The sequence below is a fragment of the Mus caroli genome, chromosome 4 (genome assembly GCF_900094665.2).
Source record: "Mus caroli chromosome 4, CAROLI_EIJ_v1.1, whole genome shotgun sequence".
Taxonomy (NCBI): domain Eukaryota; kingdom Metazoa; phylum Chordata; class Mammalia; order Rodentia; family Muridae; genus Mus; species Mus caroli.
In genome coordinates this window covers 69,156,518-69,181,527 of record NC_034573.1, presented here as the reverse complement: position 1 = coordinate 69,181,527, position 25,010 = coordinate 69,156,518, and the positions used below count along the sequence as shown (strand labels likewise).

Sequence of the window (25,010 nt, the reverse complement as noted above, 5' to 3'; positions counted from 1 at the left end):
AGGAATAAAGAAAGAAATTAAAGACTTTTTAGAGTTTAATGAAAATGAAGCCACAACATACCCAAACCTATGGGAAACAATGAAAGCATTTCTAAGAGGAAAATTCAAAGCTCTGAGTGCCTCCAAAAAGAAACTGGATAGAGCACACAGGAGCAGCTTTACAATACACCTAAAAGCTCTAGAAAAAAGGAAGCAAATTCCCCCAAGAGAATTAGAGGGCAGGAAACAATCAAACTCAGGGGGCAAAATAAACCAAGTGGAAACAAGAAGAACTATTCAACCAATCGAGGAGCTGGTTCTTTGAGAAAATCAACAAGATAGATAAACCCTTAGCCAGACTCACTAGAGGGTACAGGGACAGCATCCTAANTAACAAAATCAGAAATGAAAAGGGAGACAAAACAACAGATCCTGAAGAAATCCAAAACACCATCAGATCCTTCTACAAAAGGCTATACTGAAGAAAACTGGAGAACCTGGATGAAATGGACAAATTTCTAGACAGATAACAGTTACCAAAGTTAAATCAGGCTCAGGTTAATGATCTCAACAGTCCTATATCCCCTAAAGAAATAGAAGCAGTCATGAATAGTCTCCCAACCAAAAATAGCTCAGGACCAGATGGGTTTAGTGCAGAGTTCTATCAGACCTCCAAAGAAGATGTAATTCCAGTTCTTCACAAACTATTCCACAAAATAGAAACAGAAGGTACTCTACCCAATTCATTCTATGAAGCCACAATTACTCTGATACCTAAACCTCAGAAAGACCCAACAAAGATAGAGAACTTCAGACCAATTTCTGGTATGAATATCGATGCAACAATACTCAAACAAATTCTCGCTAACCAAATCCAAGAACACATCAAANCAATCATCCATCCTGACCAAGTAAGTTTCATTCCAGTGATGCAAGGATGTTTTAATATACAGAAATCCATCAATGTAATCCACTATATAAACAAACTCACAGACAAAAACCACATGATCATCTCATTCGATGTGGAGAAAGTATTTGACAAAATCCAACACCCATTCATGATAAAGGACTTGGAAAGATCAGGAATTCAAGGCCCATACCTAAACATGATGAAAGCAATCTACAGCAAACCAGTAGCCAACATCAATGTAAATGGTGAGAAGCTGGAAGGAATCTCACTAAAATCAGACAGGGCTGCCCACTTTCTCTCTACCTATTCAACATAGTACTTGAAGTCCTAGCCAGAGCAATTCGACGACAAAAGGAGATCAAGGGGATACAAATTGGAAAGGAAGATGTCAAAATATCACTTTTTGCAGATGATATGATAGTATATATAATGACCCTAAAAATTCCACCAGAGTACTCCTAAATCTGATAAACAGGTTCAATGAAGTAGTTGGATAGAAAATTAACGGAAACAAGTCAATGACCTTTCTCTACACAAAGGATAAACAGGCTGAGAGAGAAATTAGGGAAACCACATCCTTCATAATAGTCACAAATAATGTAAAATATCTTGGCGTGACTCTAACTAATGAAGTGAAAGATCTGTATGATAAGAACTTCAAGTCTCTGAAGAAAGAAATGAAAGAAGATCTCAGAAGATGGAAAGATCTCCCATGCTCATGGATTGGCAGGATCAACATTGTAAAAATGGCTATCTTGCCAAAAGCAATCTACAGATTCAATGCAATCCCCATCAAAATTCCAACTCNATTCTTCAACNAATTAGAAAGNGNAATNTGCAAATTCATCTGGAATAACAAAAAACCTAGGATAGCAAAAACTCTTCTCAAGGATNAAAGAACCTCTGGTGGAATCACCATGCCTGACCTAAAGCTGTACTACAGAACAATTTTGATAAAAACTGCATGGTACTGTTATAGCGACAGACAAGTAGACCAATAGAATAGAATTGAAGACCCAGAAATGAACCCACATATCTATGGCTACCTGATCTTTTACAAGGAAGCTAAAACCACTCAGTGGAAAAAGGACAGCATTTTCAACAAATGGTGCTGTCACAACTGGTGGATATCATGTAGAAGAATGTGAATTGATCCATTCCTATCTCCTTGTGCTCAGGTCAAATCTAAGTGGAACAAGGAACTCCACATAAAACCAGAGACAGTGAAACTTATAGTGGAGAAAGTGGGAGGAAATCTCAAAGATAGGGGCACAGGGGGGAAATTCCTGAATAGAACAGNAATGGCTTGTGCTGTAAGATTGAGAATAGACAAATGGAACCTCATAAAATTCCAAAGCTTCTGTAAGGCAAAAGACACCATCAATAAGACAAAAAAAGGCCACCAACAGATTGGAAAGGACCTTTATCTATCCTAAATCAGATAGGGGGACTAATATCCATTATATATAAAGAACTCAAGATAGTGTACCCCAGAAAATCAAATAACCCCATTAAAATGGGGCTCACAGCTAAACAAAGAATTCTCACCTGAGGAATACTGAATGGCTGAGAAGCACTTGAAAAAGTGTTCAGCATCCTTAATCATCAGGGAAATACAAAATACAAAGCAACCCCAAGATTCCACCTCATACCAGTTAGAATGGCCAAGTTCAAAAATTCAGGTGACAGCAGATGCTAGCAAGCATGTGGAGAAAGAGGAACAGTCCTCCATTGTTGTTGTGATTGCAACTTTTTACAACCACTCTTGGAAATCAGTCTGGCTGTTCCTTAGAAAATTGGGTATAGTACCACCGGAGGATGCCACAATCCCTCTCCTGGGCATATATCCAGAAGATGTTCCAACGGGTATGAAGGACACTTGCTCCAGTATGTTCATAGCAGCCTGATTTATAATAGCCAGAAGCTGGAAAGAACCCAGATGTTCCTTGACAGAGGAATGGATACAGAAAATGTGGTACATTTACACAATGGAGTACTACTCAGCTATTAAAAATAATGAATTTATGAAATTCCTAGGCTAATGGATGGACCTAGAGGGCATCATCCTGAGTGAGGTAACCCAATCATAAAAAAACTCACATGATATGTACTCACTGATTAGTGGATATTAGCCCAGAAACTTAGAATACTCAAGATACAAGATACAATTTGCAAAACACATGAAACTCAAGAAGAACGAAGACCAAAGTATGGGCACTTTGCCCTTTTAGAATTGGGAACAAAACATCTATGGAAGTAGTTCCAGAAAAAAAGTTTGGAGCTGAAACAAAAGGATCAACCATCTAAAGACTGCCATACTCGGGGATCCATCCCATAATCAGCCTCCAAACACTGACACCACTGCATACACCAGCAAGATTTTGCTGGAAGGACACTGATATAGCTGTCTCTTGTGAGGCTATGCAGAGGCCTGGCAAACACAGAAGTGGATGCTCACAGTCAGCTATTGGATGGATCACAGAGCCCCCAATGTAGGAGCTAGAGAAAGTACACAAGGAGCTAAAGGGGTCTGCAACCCTATAGGTGGAACAACAATATGAACTAACCAGTACTCCTGGAGCTCATGTCTCTAGCTGCATATGTATCCGAAGATGACCATCATTGGGAAGAGGGCCTCTTGGTCTTGTAAACTTTATATGCCTCAGTATGCAGGAATGCCAGGGCCAAGAAGTGGGAGTGGGTGGGTAGGGCAGTGGGGAGGCGGTGGTCTAGGCGACCTTTGGGATAGCATTTAAAATGTAAATGAAAAAAAATACAAAATAAAAATCAAAATAAAAAAAAGGAAATGTTAACAAAGAATTTGGCAGTTTAGATGTAGACCCTTAGTCTCTATATCATGTCATCAAAGAAGTTCAACAGATTGAATTGAAGATCAAGCCATTCAACTGATGTTTCTGTACAATACTCAAAATCATTTAGTTTCTATGCCCATGATACACTTTAAGATCATTCTGTACTGTGTAGCACACACCTTGTGCTATTAAACTTAGAACAGAAATGCACACTGAGCCGTGACTTTTTACTTATGTATAATCAATATTCCACAATCGAAATTATAAAATCTCAGAAGAGTAAGTCTGAACTAAGTCCCATTATATCTACCCAAATAAACATCTTTCTGCAAACTTAGAAAAAAAAAAAAACGTTTTCTGCTCCTTCTTCCACAATGATCCACAATCCTTAGGTGAAGGAGTTATGTTTTAGATTTATGAGTTGGGACTGTGCTCCACAACTCTGCAATTTGATCAATTCTGTGTTTCTGTAATTGTTTCCATCTGTTGCAAAGTGAAGTTTCCTTGATGAGGGGATAGAACTATACCTAATTGTGGGTGGAAAAATAAATATACAAAATGTAGTTAGGGATTATATGTATATTTTATATAAATTTTCTATTATAATATTATTTGAAATCCATATTTTTACTGTCTTTACAATTGAATTCTGAAATATAGACATAATGATCTTGTTACTTCTACTTCATATTGTATGCATATTAAACTACTCAAGGACTGAGACAGTATTCACCCCATGACTCTTATCCTTTTGAGAAGTATAAATGAGCTGTCTTCAAGGAGGCCCTTATATCTCAGATGATGTTAGATCCTTGTTCTTCATTAAGCGTAACACATACTTAACCAGAAGAATTTCTGAATACTGGTTATGATGTTGAGCTCAGTCCTTTGCCTCCGTGTTTTTAGTACCAGGGCAGCCACTAAACTTCAAAGCAGAACCTGAATCTGAAACAAGTATTTTGCTGTCTTGGACACCGCCACGATCAGATACCATTGCCAGCTATGAACTAGTCTACAGAGATGGGGATCAAGGAGAAGAGGTAAGAGTTATAAATCTTTCCTTTGTGGGAAAGATTTGCATGAAAAGAGGACCTTGACCAAAACAACCCAAATGGGTGTTTGGAGCATTTGAGGGGGGGAGAAAAAAAAAAAAAAAAAAAAAAAAAAACCACTATTGTTCTAGATAACATGCTTTCATGCTTTTTGATTTAGTTTTCCCAGCTCCATACCATTCAAGCATCAGATCACAGCAAAACAAAGCATACATGACGTGGAGGGATACCATTAATTCTTTTCTGTAATTGCTCATAGTAGTTATTTAGGCCATTATACAATCATATGAATATTTGGAATTTGTATGCTTTTCTGAGATAGACTCCCTCTATTTAGCTGTAACTGTCCTGAAATTCACTATGTAAACCAGGGTGACCTTGAATTCACAGAGATCCGACTGCCTCTGCCTCCCAAATGCTGTGCTGGAATTAAAGGTATGTGCCACCATACCTGGGTGATGAATCCCTTTTAAAGTAAATTTTTTTTTAATTAAATAATGTGTTAGTTTGTAATCTGTTGCTTTGATAAAGGCCATGACCAAAGGCAATTTGGAGAAGAAAGGGTTTATTTGACTTAGATGTCCTAAATACAGCCTGTCACAGAGAAATGTCTGAGCTTTCTCATACATCCCCCAACTACCCACCAGGGGTATCATTCACACAATGTGATGGGCCCTCCCACACCAATCTTTAATCAAGAAAATGCCCCCATACACTTGCCTACAGGCCAATATGATGAAGGCATTTTCTTAATTATGGTTTCCTCTTCTTAGATGACCTTAGCTTATATCACTGAAAAAAAAAAAAAGAAAAAACCCTAAACAGCACAATTGACCCCTTGTCAACTTAACAGACCCTTCCTTTCGTTTTTATCCTTAAGAGTTCATATTAATGTTACAGAATAAATTATAGTATAACTGTAAAAGTCCCACAACACTAAAACACTTTAAAAGATCAATCTCTAAAATATCTAACATCTTAAAAATCCAATGTCCATTAACTCCAGGTTCTTGTAAAATAAAAAATAAATTGCACACTTTTTTCAAAAGAACCAGGGTACAGTTATAATTAAGACAAAGCAAACACAAAACCAAACAGTGTAAATGGCTTAGTGTCTGATGTCTTATACTTGCTCTTTTTTTCTGGGCTCTAAAGGCTTACTCAGCTTTATTTCTGTGCCTCTACCTCTGCCTCTGCCTCTGCCATCCACAGCATCTGCAACTTGTTTCAAAGACTCAGGTCAGTTCTGGGTTGCACCTGCCTCTATCTTTAGTGGCCTCAGCATCTCAATTGTCTTGGAATTTACACTGTAATAGATACTGCCCCCTAACTTAAGCTTTGCTTGGGACATCTTTAAGGAGTCTGACTTGTGTAAGCCTCAGCTGCTCTCCATGACCCCTCTAATTTTGCAGCTCTCATCACCAATAACACCTGAGAGAATATTAGACATTACCAATTACTACTTTAGCGGACAGCTTTGGACCACAAATGGACCACAGCTTCTGTGTTTTAACTGTGAATAAATAACTGCTAGAAGATGTCATCTCACAGAGGCTAGTCTCTTTTTAATTACAGCTGACTTTGCAGGCCCAGATAACCAGCATGGATTGTACCAGTACTTTAGTGATATTGGTCTCTTGTTAATTACAACTGCATCTTCAATATCATTGACCAGAAACCACAGAGTCTTGATCCAAAATATAACACAAACACCCTCAATAGATTCTTTAAAGGACTCTCAAACTTTCGTCTAAGACTTTGTAGGTCAATCCTATGTTTGCATTGATCTCACATTATCTTCTAAGTTGTTCCAGAACATCTCACTAAGCTCTGATCCCTCAATGGCTTTTTCAGACCAAATTTCTAAATTCTTCCACCCTGTTCCCAGATAAAACCCTAAAATGTGGTCAGATTCAGCCCAGCAATGCCCCACTCTTGGTACCAATTTCTGTAATAGTGAAGTATAGAGGTAAGGGTTTATTTGGGATAGGTATCCTGAGCACAGTCCATTACAGAGAAAAGTCAAGACTGACACAAAGGAATGTGAAGGCAAGAACTGACAAATCATGGAGGAATGTTTCTCATTGTCCTGCTCCCTATGCTTGCTCATCTTGTTTTCTCATACAGTCCAGGACTCAGAGCCAGGGTGTTGTTGTTTGAAATGTGCTGGGCCTCTTTCTTTCTTTCTTTCTTTCTTTCTTTCTTTCTTTCTTTCTTTCTTTCTTTCTTTCTTTCTTTCCTTCTTTCTTCCACATGAGTTAAGGTGTATGACAGTCATTTGAGACTACTGGGGCACTAGCTCTCCATGTACTACTGTGCATTACAATTGTTTTGGTGACAGAATCCTGTTTTCTTATTTGAGGAATCTGAAGTTTCTAAGCGCCCTTATATTTAATAGCCAGAGCACTCTCGAAATGTTTTCTACATATTTATATTTGAATTAACTTTGTTTGAATTCATTTGTGTGAATAGCAACACTAGTTGGTTAGAAAAAAGGCTTAAGATTGTTTATGCCTCTGTTCAATTATATATTTGTTTGTATCTGACATTGATTACTTATAGTCAGATATGCTTTTGCTAAAATGCAAAGGCAGATGTGAAACCTAGCTTTGATAAGTATCTTATTTTGAAAATCCCCAATAATGTTAACAGTTATATAACAGGTATTGAGAAGTTTATGAATAATTTTGTTACCTATAGGCTCTTTAGCCACAAAAACGTTCTCAACTATACTAAAGAAATTCATAGTAATGGTCTTAGTTCTTAGAAATGATTCAGCTTTCTTCAATAACACAAGTAATTTTAGGACCACCACCAATTTCAGATCTTTTTCACGTTTTTTTTTTGTCTGTTCTTTTTATTTTTTTATTATTAGATATTTTATTTATTTACATTTCAAATGTTACTCCTTTCCAGATCCCCCCCCCCAGAAACTGCCTATCCCATCCCCCCTTCTCCTGCTTCTATGAGGGTATACCCTCAGCCACCCACCTACTCCTGCCTCCCTGCCCTCACATTCCATTACACTGGGGCATCAAGCCTTCATAGACCAAGGGTCTTTTCTCCCATTGATGCCCAACAAGGCCATCCTCTACTACATATATGACTGGAGCCATGGGTCACTCAATGTGCACTCTTTGGTTGGTGGTTTAGACCCTGGAAGCTCTGGTAGTTGTTATTGTTGTTCTTCTTATGGGGTTGCAAACCCCTTCAGCTCTTTCAGTCCTTTCTCTAACACCTCCACTGAAGACTTCATGTTCAGTCCAGAGGTTGGCTTTGTGTTTTTTCTTTTTGCATGTTTGCTTGTTTTTAAAATTGATAGGCCTCAAACTCATTAAGTAACTGAAAATGATGTTAAACTCCTGATCCTCCTGCCTCCACTGCCCAGTGGTGGGATTGTAAGAATGGATCACCACATCTGTTTTTTGTTGTTATTTGTTTGTTTTGTTTTCTGTTTGTTTATGTTTGTTTCTGTAGCTTTTGCTTTTGTTTCTTTTTTTTTAACTTTGTTTTATGGTAGGAAACCCAAACCAGGGCCTTCTATACATTATGTATGCTGACATATGTCCCTAGTCCTTCACAACACTTTTATAGCATCTTGTGAAATGTTGCCCATTCTGGGTATATAATATTTGCCACCCACATTTGGATTGTAGAATCCTGGAAGAAAACATGGGTGTGTGATTGAATGGAATTTTGCAAGCTCAGCATCCTTCAAGCTTGGCCAATGTCCTTTACCTTTGTGGTCACAGCACCTTGTATATCTTCAGGTTGACATGCATCCTGGCTTTGTCCTCTCCTTGCCTCTTATTGTGTGCTGGTGGATAATTGTCAGCATTGGTATCTCTGTTTCAGTCATCTTTTATGGAAAAATACCTTTCAACTATGTCTTCCTCATGGTATAATTTCATAAATAGCCCTGAACATTGTTTCTTTTTGCTATATATTGATGGTATTGTGGTTTAGAGAGAAATCTAATGTTGCAGACAGTTATTATGCCATATGTGCACCAATTCACAAGAAAATGACTAAATCCTCTGTTTATTTGCAGCAGCGAATCACCATTGAGCCAGGTACATCTTATAGGCTTCAAGGGCTGAAACCAAACAGCCTGTACTACTTCCGTCTGTCTGCACGCTCTCCTCAAGGCCTGGGTGCTTCTACAGCTGAAATATCAGCTAGAACCATGCAATCAAGTAGGTGTCTCTCTCTGCTACCTTGTTGCCCATTTCTCTCTAGGAAATGCTTCTAACATTTGGTTTTTTTGGGGTTTTTTGGGGTTTTGTTTTTTGTTCTGTTTTGAACGAAAGAACAAACCTGGTAGTGTGCTGAGCCTTCAGTAACTATCTCTGTGGCATACACACACACACACACACACAACACACACACACACACACACACACATACATACACACACACACTTCTCTGGATACAGGACACAGATAGGACCTGTGTTGTTTTTAAACATGGTGCAAATAATAGACCCTCCATTCCACTTCCTAAATACAAAATTTTAGAGAAGCTAATTGCGTATCATAACTAGGAAATGGGTGCAGTAGTTAGTTCTGTCCTCATCCTTTAAATGATGTGGCTGCAGAGCTGGGCAGTGGTGGCACACACCTTTAATCCCAGCACTTGGCAGGAAGAGGCAGGTGGATTTCTGAATTCAAGGACAGCCTGGTCTGCAGAGTGAGTTCCAGGACAGACAGAGATACACAGAGAAACCCTGTTTGAAAAACAAAAATCAGGTTGAAATCACTGCAGAGAAATCAGGCCAGAGCACATCAGAGTATGGAGTGGCAAAAAGCGAAATGATTTCCTTTTAAAAACAAGTGATTAGCATGTATTTGTTCCTACTCAGGAGGAAGGCTCAGTGCATATGACTGGTTTCTTACTCCTGGAGAGTCCATGTAGACACAGAAAATCTCAGTTTAGATAAATCTGAGGATATTGGAATACTCATAGGCACATCTGCGCCCTGGATGCTATTTTGCTTCCTTAACTTCATTCTCTTTTGAGCTTGCATGCCTCAGCGTAGCCAAGTTTGTTATAATGGGGCTTCACAATGCCCAGAACATGTTGTTTTCTATAAATATTGTCTAAAACATTGTTTGTGATGGAAAGTGTGATGGTTTATAGTGCTGCCATTCGCTCTTTAATAAGTATTAACAATTAACCATCAACTCAATTTATCTCGAACAATTTTACAGCTACTGGGTGGGATTTTTGTGTGTAGTATTTTAACTGTATTTCCTGACATTGTGATGTATAGGGGTAATTTGATGGGAAATAATTGCTCAGAAGATGTCTGTCTTATGTTAGAATGGACAGTAAAAGTGTGTGTTTTAGCTATTATGTAAATCTGCTTTCGATGAATTACTGCATCCAAAAAAAAAAAAAAAGAGAAAGAAATGGAATGTAAACCATATAAATATATAAATAATATAAATCATGATTCTTGGGGGGGTTAACTAGGTATTTTTAATTGCTGTGTTATTGACCTTTTGTAAGGGATAGCTGATTAATACAAGTTTTACCAAATTTTGCTGGTGGGATCTAATTCTTTACTAGCAATGGTGTCACGAGAAGAGTTATAATAAAAAAGCTGAAAGCTGACAATAGGGTAAGTACAGTCAGAACCAACAAGCCTGACCTTGCCCTCGGTAGGTAAATCTCAGCCTGTGCATTCTCATTCCTTAATGATTCTGCATGCTCATTTTATTTGGGCTACAATCAATGTTAGATTAACACTTTTCATTAAAACTGGTCAGGCTGACTTAGACTTTTTAGATAGGGCAAGCCCTTCTATGTTTGTTGAGTTTTTCTTTTTTCTTTTGTTTTCGGATTTTTGTTTTTCTTCATTGACTTCAATAGGAGGGCATCTATCAGTTACTTTTTTTGTTGTTCACTTAAACGTCCTTCCACAAATGAGTGCTATGGATGGATTTTCTTTATTCTAGAATGTGGAAAGGACATAAAATAGATATGGAAATGGTATTTCTGAAATCTCAGGTTTACATCAATTATTTGATGTTTGGGGTGCTAGTCAGTTTAGTGGGGATGGGAGATACCAAGGAATTGGTTTAGAAGAAGAATTTAAAATGCAGGTAGGTGATTTTATTTGAGGATCTCTGACACATGGTTTCATTTCCATACATCTCCCCCATTCATTATTTAACAGTTATTTTGACCATTGATTCATATTTTTGTTTACTCATGTTACTAAGCCAAGGTTCATAAATTTATGTTAAAAATTTTAAGTTTCAAAGTATTGTTTTTGTTTTTTTCTGCCCTTATTGTTCGTATATTTATTTTTGCCTTTTTTTTGTTTTATCATTTTTTTTCCAACCACTCCTGTCCTTTCACTCAAATCCTCCTTTAACTCACTACCAAAATAAGAGCCATCAGCTCCTCCTCAAGATATTAGTTGTACCAGCCCAAGTTCCACTAGTATTTTGGTAAGTTGGCAACCTCCACCAGTGGAAAAACAGAATGGCATTATCACTGAATACTCCCTCAAGTATGCTGCAGTGGATGGGGAAGACTACAAGCCTCATGAGATTTTGGGAATTCCTTCGGATACTACCAAATACCTTTTGGAACAGCTGGAAAAATGGACTGAATACCGGATCACTGTGACTGCCCACACAGATGTCGGCCCTGGCCCTGAGAGCTTGTCCGTGTTGATTCGAACCGATGAAGATGGTATGTTGCCTCCGCTCCGTCAGTTCGCTCCTCTGACACAGTCTGGGTCTGCTTTGGATAGGCTAACAGTTATTCTTTTAAAAAATTTTTCTGCTCATCATTTTTGATCCAACATTTTTATTATGTAACTTTTTGCCAAAGACCTGTCTTTCCAAATCCTGGGCTATTTTTCTTATTTTCTTGTTCAATTTCAATGCAACAATTTTTTTACCTTTTAAAGGGACACTTTTGCTCTTATGGTCCTATGATCCAGATTTTCTCTGTACCTCCAACTAATGTCTCCTGTGTTTTTCTTGGCATTTTTATTAAATTCTCTTGCATTGTGGAATTAACTTTCAAAACTGCCACCTTCTTACTGTCTTTTGTCTTGTGATTTTTGGCACCTGTTGTATGAAACGGCCTCTTGATATGAGAAAAAAAGAGAGAAGAATCCATATAGTCAAGAATCTTTTTATTCTGCTATTAAAACAAAAACGTTAAAAAACACACAACTGTCAACAATCTGTTTTTGTTATTATTTCAGTACAATACTTCTTTGTGCTTTAATGCTTTGGACCTCAAAGCATCTTCCTTGGCTTTTGTACATTTTTTTTACATGTTTTTCTATTTCTCTGATACTCTTTTTTTTCTTCTTCTTCCATTTTGGTTTTTGCATCGGTCATGTTTTTTGATCTTTTCTTCAAATGTAGAGCAGATTGGTTGATCATTTTCCTTAGTTGAAGATGTGTGTGTTCTTCAATGAAGCATAGTGGGTCTACCCATTTTTGTAAAGAAAGCACTCTCGCTGCACCAGTGGCGAGTGCCTATAATTGTCTTTTACCCATGATGTTGTTGCAGTTCCAAGTGGTCCTCCTCGAAAAGTCGAGGTGGAGGCTGTCAACGCCACAGCTGTTAAAGTCTCGTGGCGCTCACCTGTGCCCAATAAGCAGCATGGCCAGATAAGAGGATATCAGGTGCACTATGTGAAAATGGAAAATGGCGAGCCGAAGGGCCAGCCCATGCTGAAGGATGTCATGCTGGCTGATGCACAGGTGAGCCTGTTTTATTGGCTAACATTGCTTCTAGTCTGTGCCAGAATTTACCCTTTTGTGTTTTAAACACTATTCTATTAAAAATTCTAGGCTTTAAAACCCATTGCTATGTATTTACCTTATAAATTAAAAGTAACGTCAACTAAAATTAAACTGAAATAAATTGCTTTTAAGTTTAATTAAAAGTCACTTTTTAAAAAAATAGATATTATGTTCTTTATGTCTGGGTCTAAATTGACACTCCCCACTTCAAGAAATAATGATGAGCCTAACTAAGCCACAATAAAGTATTCCAAGCTACTCTTGGGTTGATAGAATCTACCTTCTGCTGTGTTTAAATTACTTGGACCAAGGTTGATCTAATTTCTTAAGTCTGAGGCTTTTACTAGAGAACAGACATTTTTATTCAGGGGAAGGAACTCAGCATTTTATTTTATTTTGCCTTTCATCAGGTCATATATTTTATGGGAATAATTGTTTTCTGTCCCAGGAAGTGAAGATAATGACTTTGATGATAAAAATTAAATTAAAGTTTCCAAGAGAATAAATATGATCTCCTGTTCTGAACCAAGTTAAGAGAATTACTAGTGAGCTGGGGAAATGCCCAGTCAGTGACATGTTTCCAAAGAGAACCTGAGTTTAGTCCCCAGAATCTACCCATGAAAAAGCCAAGTGTGGCATATTCAGGTGTAATCCTAGAGGTGGAAAATGGAAATGGCTTGATGTTCTGGCCAGTCAGTCTAACCTACTTGACAAGTTCAAGGCTAGTCAGAAACCTATCTCAAAATAAGGTCAACAGAGCCTAATAACAATACCATGGTGGTCCTCTGGCCTCCACAATCACACAGGGGTGCATACATCCTCACTTATACATGCATCCATACAATCCTGTACACACGGTTGCATAGATAGCCTATACCAACAAAGGAGTTATTAATAATGAGTAGTTTCATGTTTGAGATGTCCTGTTGACCTTGGGAAAGTGGTTTACAACCACAGTGTCCCTGACATGTTTTTTAGTCAGTTATTTAAAGCAAAGCATAGAACATTTTCATTTTCCCTTAGGTTATAGGTATTTAAAAGTAATCCCCCTAAATGAATATATAATTATTTATCTACTTGTCACTCAAGTGTTTTCCTGGGAGGAAGAGGAAAACTCCAGTTTTCCTCTAACTGCCCTGCTGGAAATGTCGCATAACCCAGGGCCTATCTTGCCATAGCCCTTCTGACAGTAATGGGGTACTGGGGTTATAGGAATGTGTAGATAGTTATACTTTGCTTAAGTGCATGGTGGCTGACCAGAAAAAAGGATGGAGTTTGTAAATTTAAAATTTGAAATGAAAATATCTTTTATGTAAACATGAAAATATCAGAAACAGAATGAAAACTTCTACATAACTTTGCCCAGTTTTATCTTTTTATCTCTGAAAATATGAGGCAATATGTACCCCTACTGTGCTAATGAAAGCATTTACCCATAAAAGTTGTTATGCTGTCAGCTCACAAAACTGTTTATGTTTGCTTCTATTTTGAATCATCCTAACTAAAAGCCTGAAGGGATCTAAATCTGTGGCACATTCCTAGGGCTCAGACCTCTTTCTACTTTGCAGCGATTTCTGCAAACATACATATAGCTGATGTAATGCATCATATGCCTTTGACATGAGAAAGGGCTTTTGACAACTCTTTTCATTAGAGATATGGATTTTATTCTAGCCTTGTTAAAATATGTAGGTATGTTTTCAGTCAATAGTTTGAGAGAAATGTTGATTTCTTTTTAAGACAAATTAAGAAAATAAATTATTGTTAACTCAGCTAATAACTAATATATTTACTAAATATATACAAAACAAAGGGAGACACAGTCTTAACGTTAGTGAATGTAATGGCCATGTGTTCTCATCAGAATAAAAGCAATGGTACTGTCTAAAAGGAGAGTGTTAGGAGTTGTTTAATAGTTTGCAGATATTGACATATCTGTGAAAATCTAGCCTGAAACATCACTTAAAATTATATGTAGATATCAATTATATTTCAATTTTTTTATGCATAACTAGTCCTCTAACTGTTTAGTGACTTCTACAGTTTGGGTAGTTCTCATAATTTCTGTCCTCAGAAACTTTACATTCTGACTATTACCTAGGACTCTGGTGAGCTTTAGAATATGGGTTAAATTTATCATTTTTATCAATATTAATTGTTAATATTTAACTCAATGTACTGATCATATTGCAATTGACATATGATATATTTTATCTAAAAAATTTGTAATTTCAAAAATTTTTTTAAAAGAAAAAAATTGGTAGAGTGAAGAAAATAGGCAGATTTAGGCTTCTTTTAACCTCTTCTATGCATAGATTTGCTTACAAGCACAGATTTTAATAAATATTAAATATTACTGTATGTATATCTGTATATGTATACACACACTTTTTAACCTAATTGTTTTAGTTCATAGAACTACTGAATCAATTCCCAGTGAGCCTTTGAGTCTCGTTATGGCAGTACACAGTTGTCAATGCAGCCAACTTTACCTGAGACTCATACTCACTGGTGTTTTGGGTGTCTTACAGTCCCCCAAATGCTTACTTCATCCAAACTTCAAGAAAATTCCATTGTCAGTGGAATAAAATGGATACATAGTAAAGAAATTTTATAAAAACAGAATGAAAAGATACCATTAAAGGTTCACAATGATAATTTTAAACTCCAAAAGGAAATTTTAAAACTAAATCAATTTCAAACACTGGAGGACCATCAAAAATCTACTTGATTATTTTTTATAATTTTTTAGACCTATATTGTACTGCTCTTTTAATTTTCAATTTTTTATTAGATATTTTCTTCTTTTACATCTCAAATGCTATCCTGAAAGTCCCCTATACCCTCTCCCTGTCCTGCTCCCCTACCCACCCATTCCCACTTCTTGGCTCTGGCATTCCCCTGTACTGAGGCATATAAAGTTTGCTAGACCAAGGGGCCTCTCTTTTCACTGATGGCCGACTAGGCCATCTTCTGCTACATATGCAGCTAGAGACATGAGCTCTGTGGGTACTGGTTAGTTCATATTGTTGTTCCACCTATACGGTTGCAGACCCCTTCAGCTCCTTGGGTACTTTATCTAGCTCCTCCATTGGGGGCCCTATTGTACTGCTCTTAAAGTAGAATATTTCTATAATGTAATGATAATAACATCATTGTTGCTATTTTAAAATCTCTCCATGTGGGAACAGAAGCATGATCATACTTTGATAGGCTTCTCTGGATTTCAGCTACTTTACATTATAAAACTGCATCTTCACCTTTATTGTTATATAGCTAATAAATTTATATATTTTCCTCTTTTCTGTTTATTATTTTTTTCTGTAATTTTTCTCTTCTCCATTTCATTTGTTTCTTGACTCTTCATTGAAATTTAAGTACCTCTCACAAGTCTTCATTGAAACTTATGTATTTTTAAGCGGTAGTAATTTAAATAGTTAAAATTACTTGTTTAACTATTACAAATACTTAAATTAATTATACAACCCATGAAAGAAGTAAAACTTGCTGATATAAGCAGTTTGAGGTCAGCAACATTAGATTGTTTTCTGTGCCTTACTTGCTTTTTCAATAAGCCATATAGCTAGTTGATAGATGTGCTAGTTTGAGCAGTAACAATAGCACATATTTACCTTAACCCCTTAGAGGTGAGAATGTCTACATTATAATGCATCTATTCTTCGGAATGTTATTGTATATGTTGCTTTAGTGACTGTATTTCCCTACTTTAAATTAAAGGAGGCTAACATCGTTTTGTATAAGGGTACAAGTTTCTCTTCATGTCTTTTTATTTTGTCCCCTTCCCCAACTTTCTTAACCTCAATCAGTGGGAATTTGATGATACTACTGAACATGTGAGTAGATTTTTACTGTTTGGCCAAAAAAATCAGACCTTATATGCTTGTGTTTCTCCAACATCAGTCTTTCACTTACTCATGATTGGATATCACATTTGCTTGGATATCACATTTGCATGAACTAATGGACTGTTGTTAATTAATCTTAACAATGTATGCACTTTTCAGTTTATTTCTGGTTTTGTGAAATGAGCATGGTGCTACTGGTTGCGTAAAAAAAGGTCATGAGCTTATAGCATTTATTTTGGTTTCTGCTACTAACTCTGCCGTGTGACACAATTAGAGGAAGCATGCTTCAAATGGAGTTGTCACACATGGGTCATGTCACGTGTTTGATGTAGGTACTAATATTTTCTACACCAAGGTTTATCAATAATTATATCACATAGTATAATTACAACACCAATTAACTCCATCTATACCTGGCTAAATTTTGTCACATATAGAAAACAATGAATGGCAATAAGTGAGACTTGTCAAGAAATACAAAGAGTTTCACAGAGGGAGGGTGCTCTTTAATATATACATATAGCTTTAGTTACTTGTAAAGGGCCTATTCTATGGCAGATATTCATGTGATAGGACATTTACCATGTAAGTACTTACAGGAAACAGTACAAAGACTAGGTATAATATAAATATATATGAAACAGTTATAAATTGGAGCCAAAAATATCCTAAATAAAGGTGTAATGCCATGGAAATCAGTGGCAATGCTCATATGGTTATAATTTCAGAAATAACTGTGCAAGATGGCAGTATAGTTGAGAACTGAAGCGATGCTCTGTAGTTCCATAGGTGACAATATTTATGTATATTTGGGCTAAGAAAAATGTGTTACCTGTCTGTAGTGGTGTACAACAGGTGCAGCCATGGAGATGAGTGAGACTTACCTCTGGTCATGTGACTATGAACCGATTAGTTGGACAAAAGTAAAAGCTTTGCATAATAAAACCACTGTGGAATAGAGTAAAGAGGTAAACTTTGACAGCTGAGGTGTCAGAAGAATAATGAATCTTTTGCCATTGTTTCTTGGAGAGATATTGAAACATAGTAAAAAGAAAAATCATATAAAGGTTATAAAGAGCAATTTCCTTTCTTAGGCTGAATAGAATTAGCATTAATTAATCTTTTGGTATTCATTATTACACTATATGCAAAGCATATAGAGATAAATGTGCTGTAAACATTGACCCTGAAAAACTTTTGGTCTCTCAGGACAAATGGCCATAATGCCAATCAAAGTGTTTTAAATGCCACAGAGTGCCATGAGACCTAACGTATAAATATTTATTGCCAAAGCACAAGGCTCCTTTTGGAGTTCTTGGAAAATATGAATAGTGTATCAGATATCATAAAATTGAGTACAAAGCAATATCTTATGTGGCTAAGACCCATAGTTAGAAACACACTTACTATGTGATTCAGTGTATATATGTATTCGAAAGAAATGAAAGTTTTATAAAACCATATTTATATTAAAATATGTAATGAACTCAACAATTTATGCTCAAATCCATTGAATTTCTTACTTTATTTGAAACTGCTCATGGTTGATTAAATTGATTTCATGATGCCCAGAGCTGAAAACTACCTCATTGAAAAGACAGCAATTTAATGGGTAAATTGAAGCATTAAAAGACAAAAAGTTTATGAAGACCAATTAAATAGAGATTTTTCTAATTTCTTCATGAAGTGTCCAAAATCCAGCAGAATTTGAGGGGGCAGAAATGAAAAGGATCAGATTGAGCAACATTTAAGCCAAAGCTCGACAGAAGCTTGCTGATCAAGACTTTAAAGAGGTGTGGTGGAAGGTTGAAGAGGAGTCATCAGCCATAAAACCATGGAAGTGATCAGGGAGAGTCTACTCTGGGGATGGCTTTCCAGGTTTTCCAGTTGAACTTCAGATGATATGTCACAGGGAGACACCAAACAGATTCTACATTGTATTACTACTTAAAGCAGAGGGTCAAGTTGGGGCTGCACATTAGTTTGGGATATAGTGAGAAATATTTTCAGTTCCAAAATAAATGTAGTTATTTTTCCAAGTCTAGAAGGCAGTGAAGCTGATGGCACTAGGACAAGACCTTAAGAACACAGACTTTTAGAAGGCAAGAGTACAAAGTGGGACAGGAGGTGATGAGAGCCATAAGGATTTCTGACTTTTGAAGTGGTCACCCTGCCTCACAGGAGTCCAATACCACCATGCAAATGCAGTCCACTTAGAGACAGAAAATGTAGCTCAAGTATTAGCATGATTGTGATAGTTGTGTTATGGTCTCCTAAGATTCTAGCAGTGTATAGGACTTGACCAGTTTCAATGTATATTACATACTGTATCACATAACTGGAAAAAGAGAAAGGCACAGGGTTAAAATATCTCTAATATTATGAATGAAAGCTGTATGATAGAATCAAAGTTTTTGCATACTTGATAATAGAACTTCTTCTATATGCCAAGGTTGTCTGCTATCTAGCAGTAATCTTGAGAGACCTCATTAAGAGGTTAGCATCTATACCACCATTGTTTCTGAATATCCAGTTTTTCTACCAGGGTATATAATACTGCTCATCAGGTCTGGATGTCCTCTGTGACAGCATTTCAAGGTCCTAAAGATAAAATATATATTTTCTGAAAATGTCCATCTATGTGTCTGAATAAAGTCTTCAAGCACTCAACAGGATGATATTTGAAATGTTTCAATTTCCACAATGATGATATTCTTATTCTTTTGAGAAAGTACCCTGTCAAAGCTGTCATATTCAGCCTCAGCTTCAGCAGTAATGTTCCGTGGAATCCATAAATTGCTTTGCTAAGAAAATTCCTACTGTATTTCTTGTGGCCATGTTCACTCACTCCTCACTCACTCAGGCTCCCTTTAGCTTGGGAAGATAATGATATTGAATAGTTTTTAAAATGTATTCATAATCAACTTGAAAATATAGCTGTGCAAAAGAGTGAAGTAGTTTGTTACTTGCTCCATATATGTTTTGTCTGTATGGAATGTATATGGATCTAAAAACAAAAACAAAACAAACAAACACAAACACTGAAACCAAAAGCTAGCCAGGGCTCCAGCTGAAGGATTGTGTAACATCCAATTTAGAGAAACAGTTCAATGATGGTCTTAACGCTATAATAGTTCTGGGCCCTTATTAAAAGAAAATTAAGATTTTTTTCAGAGTTAGTTTTCCAAATTATCAGAAATAAGTAAGCACACATTACTGATCTCATAAACTCAAGTCTCATTCATAATTGTATGAGCTCTAGCTAAATATCTAGAATATTCTTATTGTGTGGCAACTTTTGTTATCAGGCTATAAAATTAACCAGTTGTGATTTCCTCATGTCAAAATATTCTTCAGCCCCAGAAAATATCTAGATTCAACAGATCAACCATTTATTTATCTAGCAACTTCCTGGGGGTAGAAATGCCATACTGACATGTGCCCTGTCAGCAATCTAGCTACATGTCAGGGCATCATCACCTTGGGAAAATGCTGCTACAGAATAACAGCTAGTGTATCAGATAGCTGCGATATGCCAGACGCAGATGCAAGAATTTTCCTGATAAAACTTACTTATCTTTCACCCACCTGGGATTCTAATATTCTAACTTTATCTTGGGAAATACAAATGTAAATGGGTAAGCACTCCTAGATTACTCAGCTATTATTTGTTTTATATATATCAAACACTTAAGAAAGTTTAAATTCAAGAATATTAAGGAAGTTTGGTTCCAGATTTCAGTCTTAATACTTCTGAAAGCTGCTTCTGAGGATGCTCGAATATCCAACTTCACTATTAACATCCAGACCCACCTCCATAGCATGAGCTGAAGGCATGGAACTTGAGTGCTTAGCATGGCTTCAGGGCATGTCCAGGCATGCACAGAAATCAGTCACCTTATTTTCCTCCAGGTTCTCCCTGGCATGCTTTAAATCACTGTTCTTGGCATGTGTCATTTCAGGACATGATCATCTCTGGGCTACAGCCTGAAACTTCATACTCCCTTACTGTCACAGCTTACACCACAAAAGGAGATGGTGCTCGAAGCAAGCCCAAGCTAGTGTCCACCACTGGGGCAGGTAATGTCTTCTGTGCATATTTCTACCTTCAGCCAAATAGTAAACATGGATGTAAACTATAATTGTCTTTCATTATGATACACTGAGAGAAAATAGACTTCACTCAACTATGAAGCATTTTTCTATGGTGAGGGGGAAAATTTATGTTATTTCTAAAGAATCCAAGTATTCGTTCAACAAGTTATTTTTGAGCATCTATATGAGTCCACTATCATTTATAGTACTAGGTATATAATAACAAAAAATAATTTCTTCTCATTTTATTTATTTTCTCATATGGATTAGTAAACTAGCAAGTTTGCATGTGAGAAAATGTCTTCAGGGCATGTCCCTTCAGGGCAGGCCCTAACCCTAACCTTAACATAAGGTTAAAAATAATGTATGTAGGCATGTTAGAGGGAGGCTCTTTTTCTTGGTATTAGGGCTTTTTGCTTGTTTTGTATTGTTTCCTTGTTTTGAGGTGGAACCTTCTTAGTTATTTGCCTTTCCTGCCTTGGCCTATGCCCCATGTAGAGCAGGTTATCAAAACCGAATGTGGAGGAGCTAGATTCATGAAGGTCGAGGAGAAAGGCATCTAAGCAGAGAAGTCACACAGTGATTCAGCAACATCACCACGAGGATTCTTTTGTTTCTTTTCCTGTTGTTGCAATGAAAGACTGACAAACGTAACATTAGAGGGAAAGGGCTGGGTCTTCAAAATACACTGTCATATGAGAGAGATCAAGGCAGAACTAATTTGAAACAGCTGATCACATTGCATCCCCAGTCAGTATACAGCAGTGAAAGCTTGTGTCCTTTGATTAGGCCGGAACTCAGGTCCAGACAGTGTTGCTGCCTGCATTTAGGTTGGGATTTTTCTTGTAATTAAAATCATCATCCTCCAGAGGTCCACCTTCCATGAGATCCTAGATTCTGTCAAGTTAGCAGTTGACATTGACTGTCACAAACCTCTCTAGAGTGGAGTTGCCATATGATTGGGTTTATGGTTTACAGCTTTATTTTCTCTCAATTTCCCTCTAACCTTTTCTGTGAGGCTTTAAAAGAACATAATTACACAAATGGTGGAAAACAAAAAATAGGTTGAAGAATACCAAAAGGCTAAATAACTTCAGATCACTCCTTCTAGAAAGACGGGCAGCTTCTTTGGTGCTTGTTAGATCTGTTTTGCTTGGCCACATTAGAGAAAGCCAGCAGGAAGATCTAGCATCATAAACTGATAAATTAAGGGATAATTACAGAAGGAGTCTCCTCCAGTCCTATCCCAGTGCAATCTCCCATGGGATGCTTCTGCTGTGGTTTTTGATTTACTCCTCCTGAGGTGCCTCTTGCACAACTTTGTAGGAATTCCTCTGTGTAAAGAGAAAAAGCAGAGAACAGCTGTGATGTTGAGCACCCTCCTGGGTGCCACCTCACTGCCAAATTTGTCTAAATGTCACAAGATTTGCCTTGCTTGAGTCCTGCCACCTGGACTTTCTTCAAGATGGCAAAACTCCATCAAGATAAAGATGTTGGGTTTTTTTTTATTCTTCCATTTTCTTTCCTTCTCTCTCTTTTGATTTTAAAACTACCATTGTATCACCCTATTCTGCCATACTATGAGGGAGACATTCAGTGAGTAGCATGACATAGGACTGTGATTATAGGAGCAACCACTGTGAAAACATAGATAGGTGATAAAATCCCAAGTTGAACAAAATAGTTTGTTCTGTTTATGGACATACTTTCGTATTGCTAATGCTTTATGTGAATTATCAGATTCTTATTGAGACTTAGGGACAGGGACGTGAAAACACAGTGTATATAGAAGAGCAGCCCAAATCTTCACAAAAGGAATTCTTTTCACAATATCACTATCACTGCACAAGATTTTTGTAAGTGTGGTTCTTGTTCATTTTGTCCAATTATGTTGATATTTTCTTTCACAATTTCTATTCTTTAACTGTGAAAGACCTAAATAATGAAATGAAAAATGCTCACAGTGCGGATGCCCGAGTAATACTCATTGTCCTTAAAGAGGCTATCTGATGCTCCTATGCTGCTTACCTACCTTGTAATAAAAAAGCATCCCTTCACACTGGTTTATTTTTGTGCAATCTGTGAACATATTAATTTACTTTGAATATAATCAGAAAAGTGCCTCTTCTGTTTCTGAGTCTGTAATGAACACCTAATAACAGTTATAAAGGTATATAGTTATAGCTTCTGTGGATACTTTGAGGGTCCCCTTGAAATTTTATATTAACAGTAAAAACCTTGTCTGTAGGTTTCTTTATGGCACATCATTTCTAGAATCAATAAGCAATCAATCCTTCAAAATCAAGTAGTGTCCCTAACTTAACCAATCTGTGTAAGACTTATGTCTAACATGAGAAAACTCATATGGAACTAGCTTTTTTGTATTTGAATGCTAATGATGTGGATAGCCTCTTTGTTAATAATCTCACTTTTCTTTATCACAACTACTATATTGCCTAAGGCCTTGAGATTTAAGACAACCAAAAAAGTCATTACTTTGCGGGCTGGAGAAATCTTGCTCTTTCAGGGGTCTGAAGTTCATCTCCCAGTTCTCATAACAAGAGGCCCACAACCACCTGTAACTCCAGCTCCCCAGCATCCTACCCCTTGTCTGGCCACTGTGGGCACCTACACTCACGGTCACATCCTCTTACACAGAGAACTACATATAAATGTGATTTAAAATAAAATAAAAATCTACAAATCCATTGCTTTGACAGTTTTTGTGTATCGTTCCTTGGATTTTAATAATCTGTTGGCTAGCTGTGTGTTGCTGGAAGTATTTTAAATAGTACCGTCTAGCTCCTGCACTTGTGCCTCTGCCGCAGCAGCCAGGCCCGGTATGCACTGGTGGGCAATGGCTGACACCTTTTATCTCGTGGAGACTCTCTGGGTCCGCAGCTCCCAAATCGTCTCCACCCAGCTCCCTAAGTTCCTATTGATGGGTCCCTACCACACCAGCACCATGCTTCAAATCCCTATGGCCTTAGTGGTGCACATCAGACAAACTCATGCTTTGCAACTGTACCTTTCTCTCTTGAACCCAGATGAACTACCGAGTAAAGGAAAGCACAACACAAACTTAGTTCAGAAACAATGGTAACTCAATCTCTAAACACAACAACTGAAACCTAATCTTGTAAGCCTTATTAAAATCTGATTCCTCTGGTGGAGATTCCTTGCTGATTTACCATGATACCAGGGAAACTCTAGCAGCTACGTCTTACCCTTATTCTGTCCAGTTCCAAAAGGACACAACTCTCTCCTGATTCATCTCTTCCCCTCTCCAACCCGGAAGTCCCGCCTACTCGCCCAGTGATTGGCTCCTTTATTCATTAGGGGATTGGTTCACAAGAACAGCCCCAGGCCCATCCACAATAGCTGTGTGTAAGGGTGACAGTGTCTGGAGAATTCGGAAATAATAGACTAAGGGCCGTCAGCTATGGTTACTGCTACTAGTCATGATTTAAATGGAAATTGAGTCTGGAACATTTGAAACTATGGGCTTCAGTTGACCTCCATAGATTGATCTTGCAAAGAATTTTGATCTAACCACATGTATTAATCATTGTGCCATTCTAAGATTTTAGAGAGTAAAAAGTCTAAAAAGGGAAAAGAATTAAAAACGCAAGAGGAGGCACTAACACGTCACAAAAGTCCAAAAGGAGGCTCTGACATGTCCCAAAGGTACAAGAGCATGCATGGATTGACACGTCACAAAGGTGCAAGACAGGCTTTGACATGTCATTATAGTTAGTGTTACCTTCTTGACTATGTACCTTGGCCTCTGTGTCTGTTGTTTACTCTAAGATGCTGTTAGTCCTCACTTTAGCCATCCTAAAAAATTGTGAGACTCTTCTAACACTGTGAAAGCTCTCAAGCATCAGTGCTATACAAAGTAGAATACCCACTCTGATACTGGCCTGACCTTCATATGTGGTCCCAATTGTCTCCTATGAATCTACATACAGGACCATCATTTCCACCACCTTATCTTTTTCAGTAGGTAGGCATAAGTATATAAACACGATTACCCTATGAACTTTCTTTGCCTGCTCTGATCTGTGTATGTCTTGGTACAAGGTTCTGTGTAATGCAAACAAATTGTACATGCTTCCTATTCATGTCATTATATAAACTTTTGGAAAATTATTTTCACCAAATATGGAGTGATGCTATTTTTTTCCTTTCCCTTTTTAATCCTATCGTTCTCTCAGTAAAATACAGCAACTCTTTGAAGCCATCACTCCCAACTTCTTTAAATTCTGCATTTTTTCTTATGCATTATGAAGAATTTAGGCTTCCCTGCTTGTGGCCAGTCTGTCAGAGATGGCAATGTGAGTTCTCATTCAGACTTCAGCATTTACTTTTTCAGCGAGTGCTTCATGTGGTAATTTGTAGTGTTTGCAATAACTGCCTCAGAGTTCTTACACTTAGTTGCATTTCTACCCTTAAAACAAATAAATATTTTGGGAAAGCATGAACTGCTTTGAGAACAGTCGTAGAAGAGAGTGGGT

At 37.2% G+C, this 25,010-nt stretch overlaps 1 protein-coding gene across 43 annotated transcripts in view; it reads left to right on the top strand.

Moving 5' to 3' along the window:
- Window positions 1-25,010, top strand: part of Ptprd (protein tyrosine phosphatase receptor type D) — a 2,211,569-nt gene that overhangs the window by 2,034,272 nt on the left and 152,287 nt on the right. For 20 of the 43 annotated variants that reach the window (XM_029475788.1, XM_029475765.1, XM_029475748.1 and 17 more), the window contains 6 exons: window positions 4,609-4,742; window positions 8,806-8,950; window positions 11,154-11,459; window positions 12,297-12,490; window positions 16,360-16,386; window positions 20,361-20,478. In XM_029475788.1, coding sequence (XP_029331648.1) covers window positions 4,609-4,742; window positions 8,806-8,950; window positions 11,154-11,459; window positions 12,297-12,490; window positions 16,360-16,386; window positions 20,361-20,478 — 924 coding nt within the window. The remainder of the gene's footprint in view (window positions 1-4,608; window positions 4,743-8,805; window positions 8,951-11,153; window positions 11,460-12,296; window positions 12,491-16,359; window positions 16,387-20,360; window positions 20,479-25,010) is intronic. The other 23 variants (XM_029475790.1, XM_029475789.1, XM_029475791.1 and 20 more) reach the window with 2 other exon arrangements.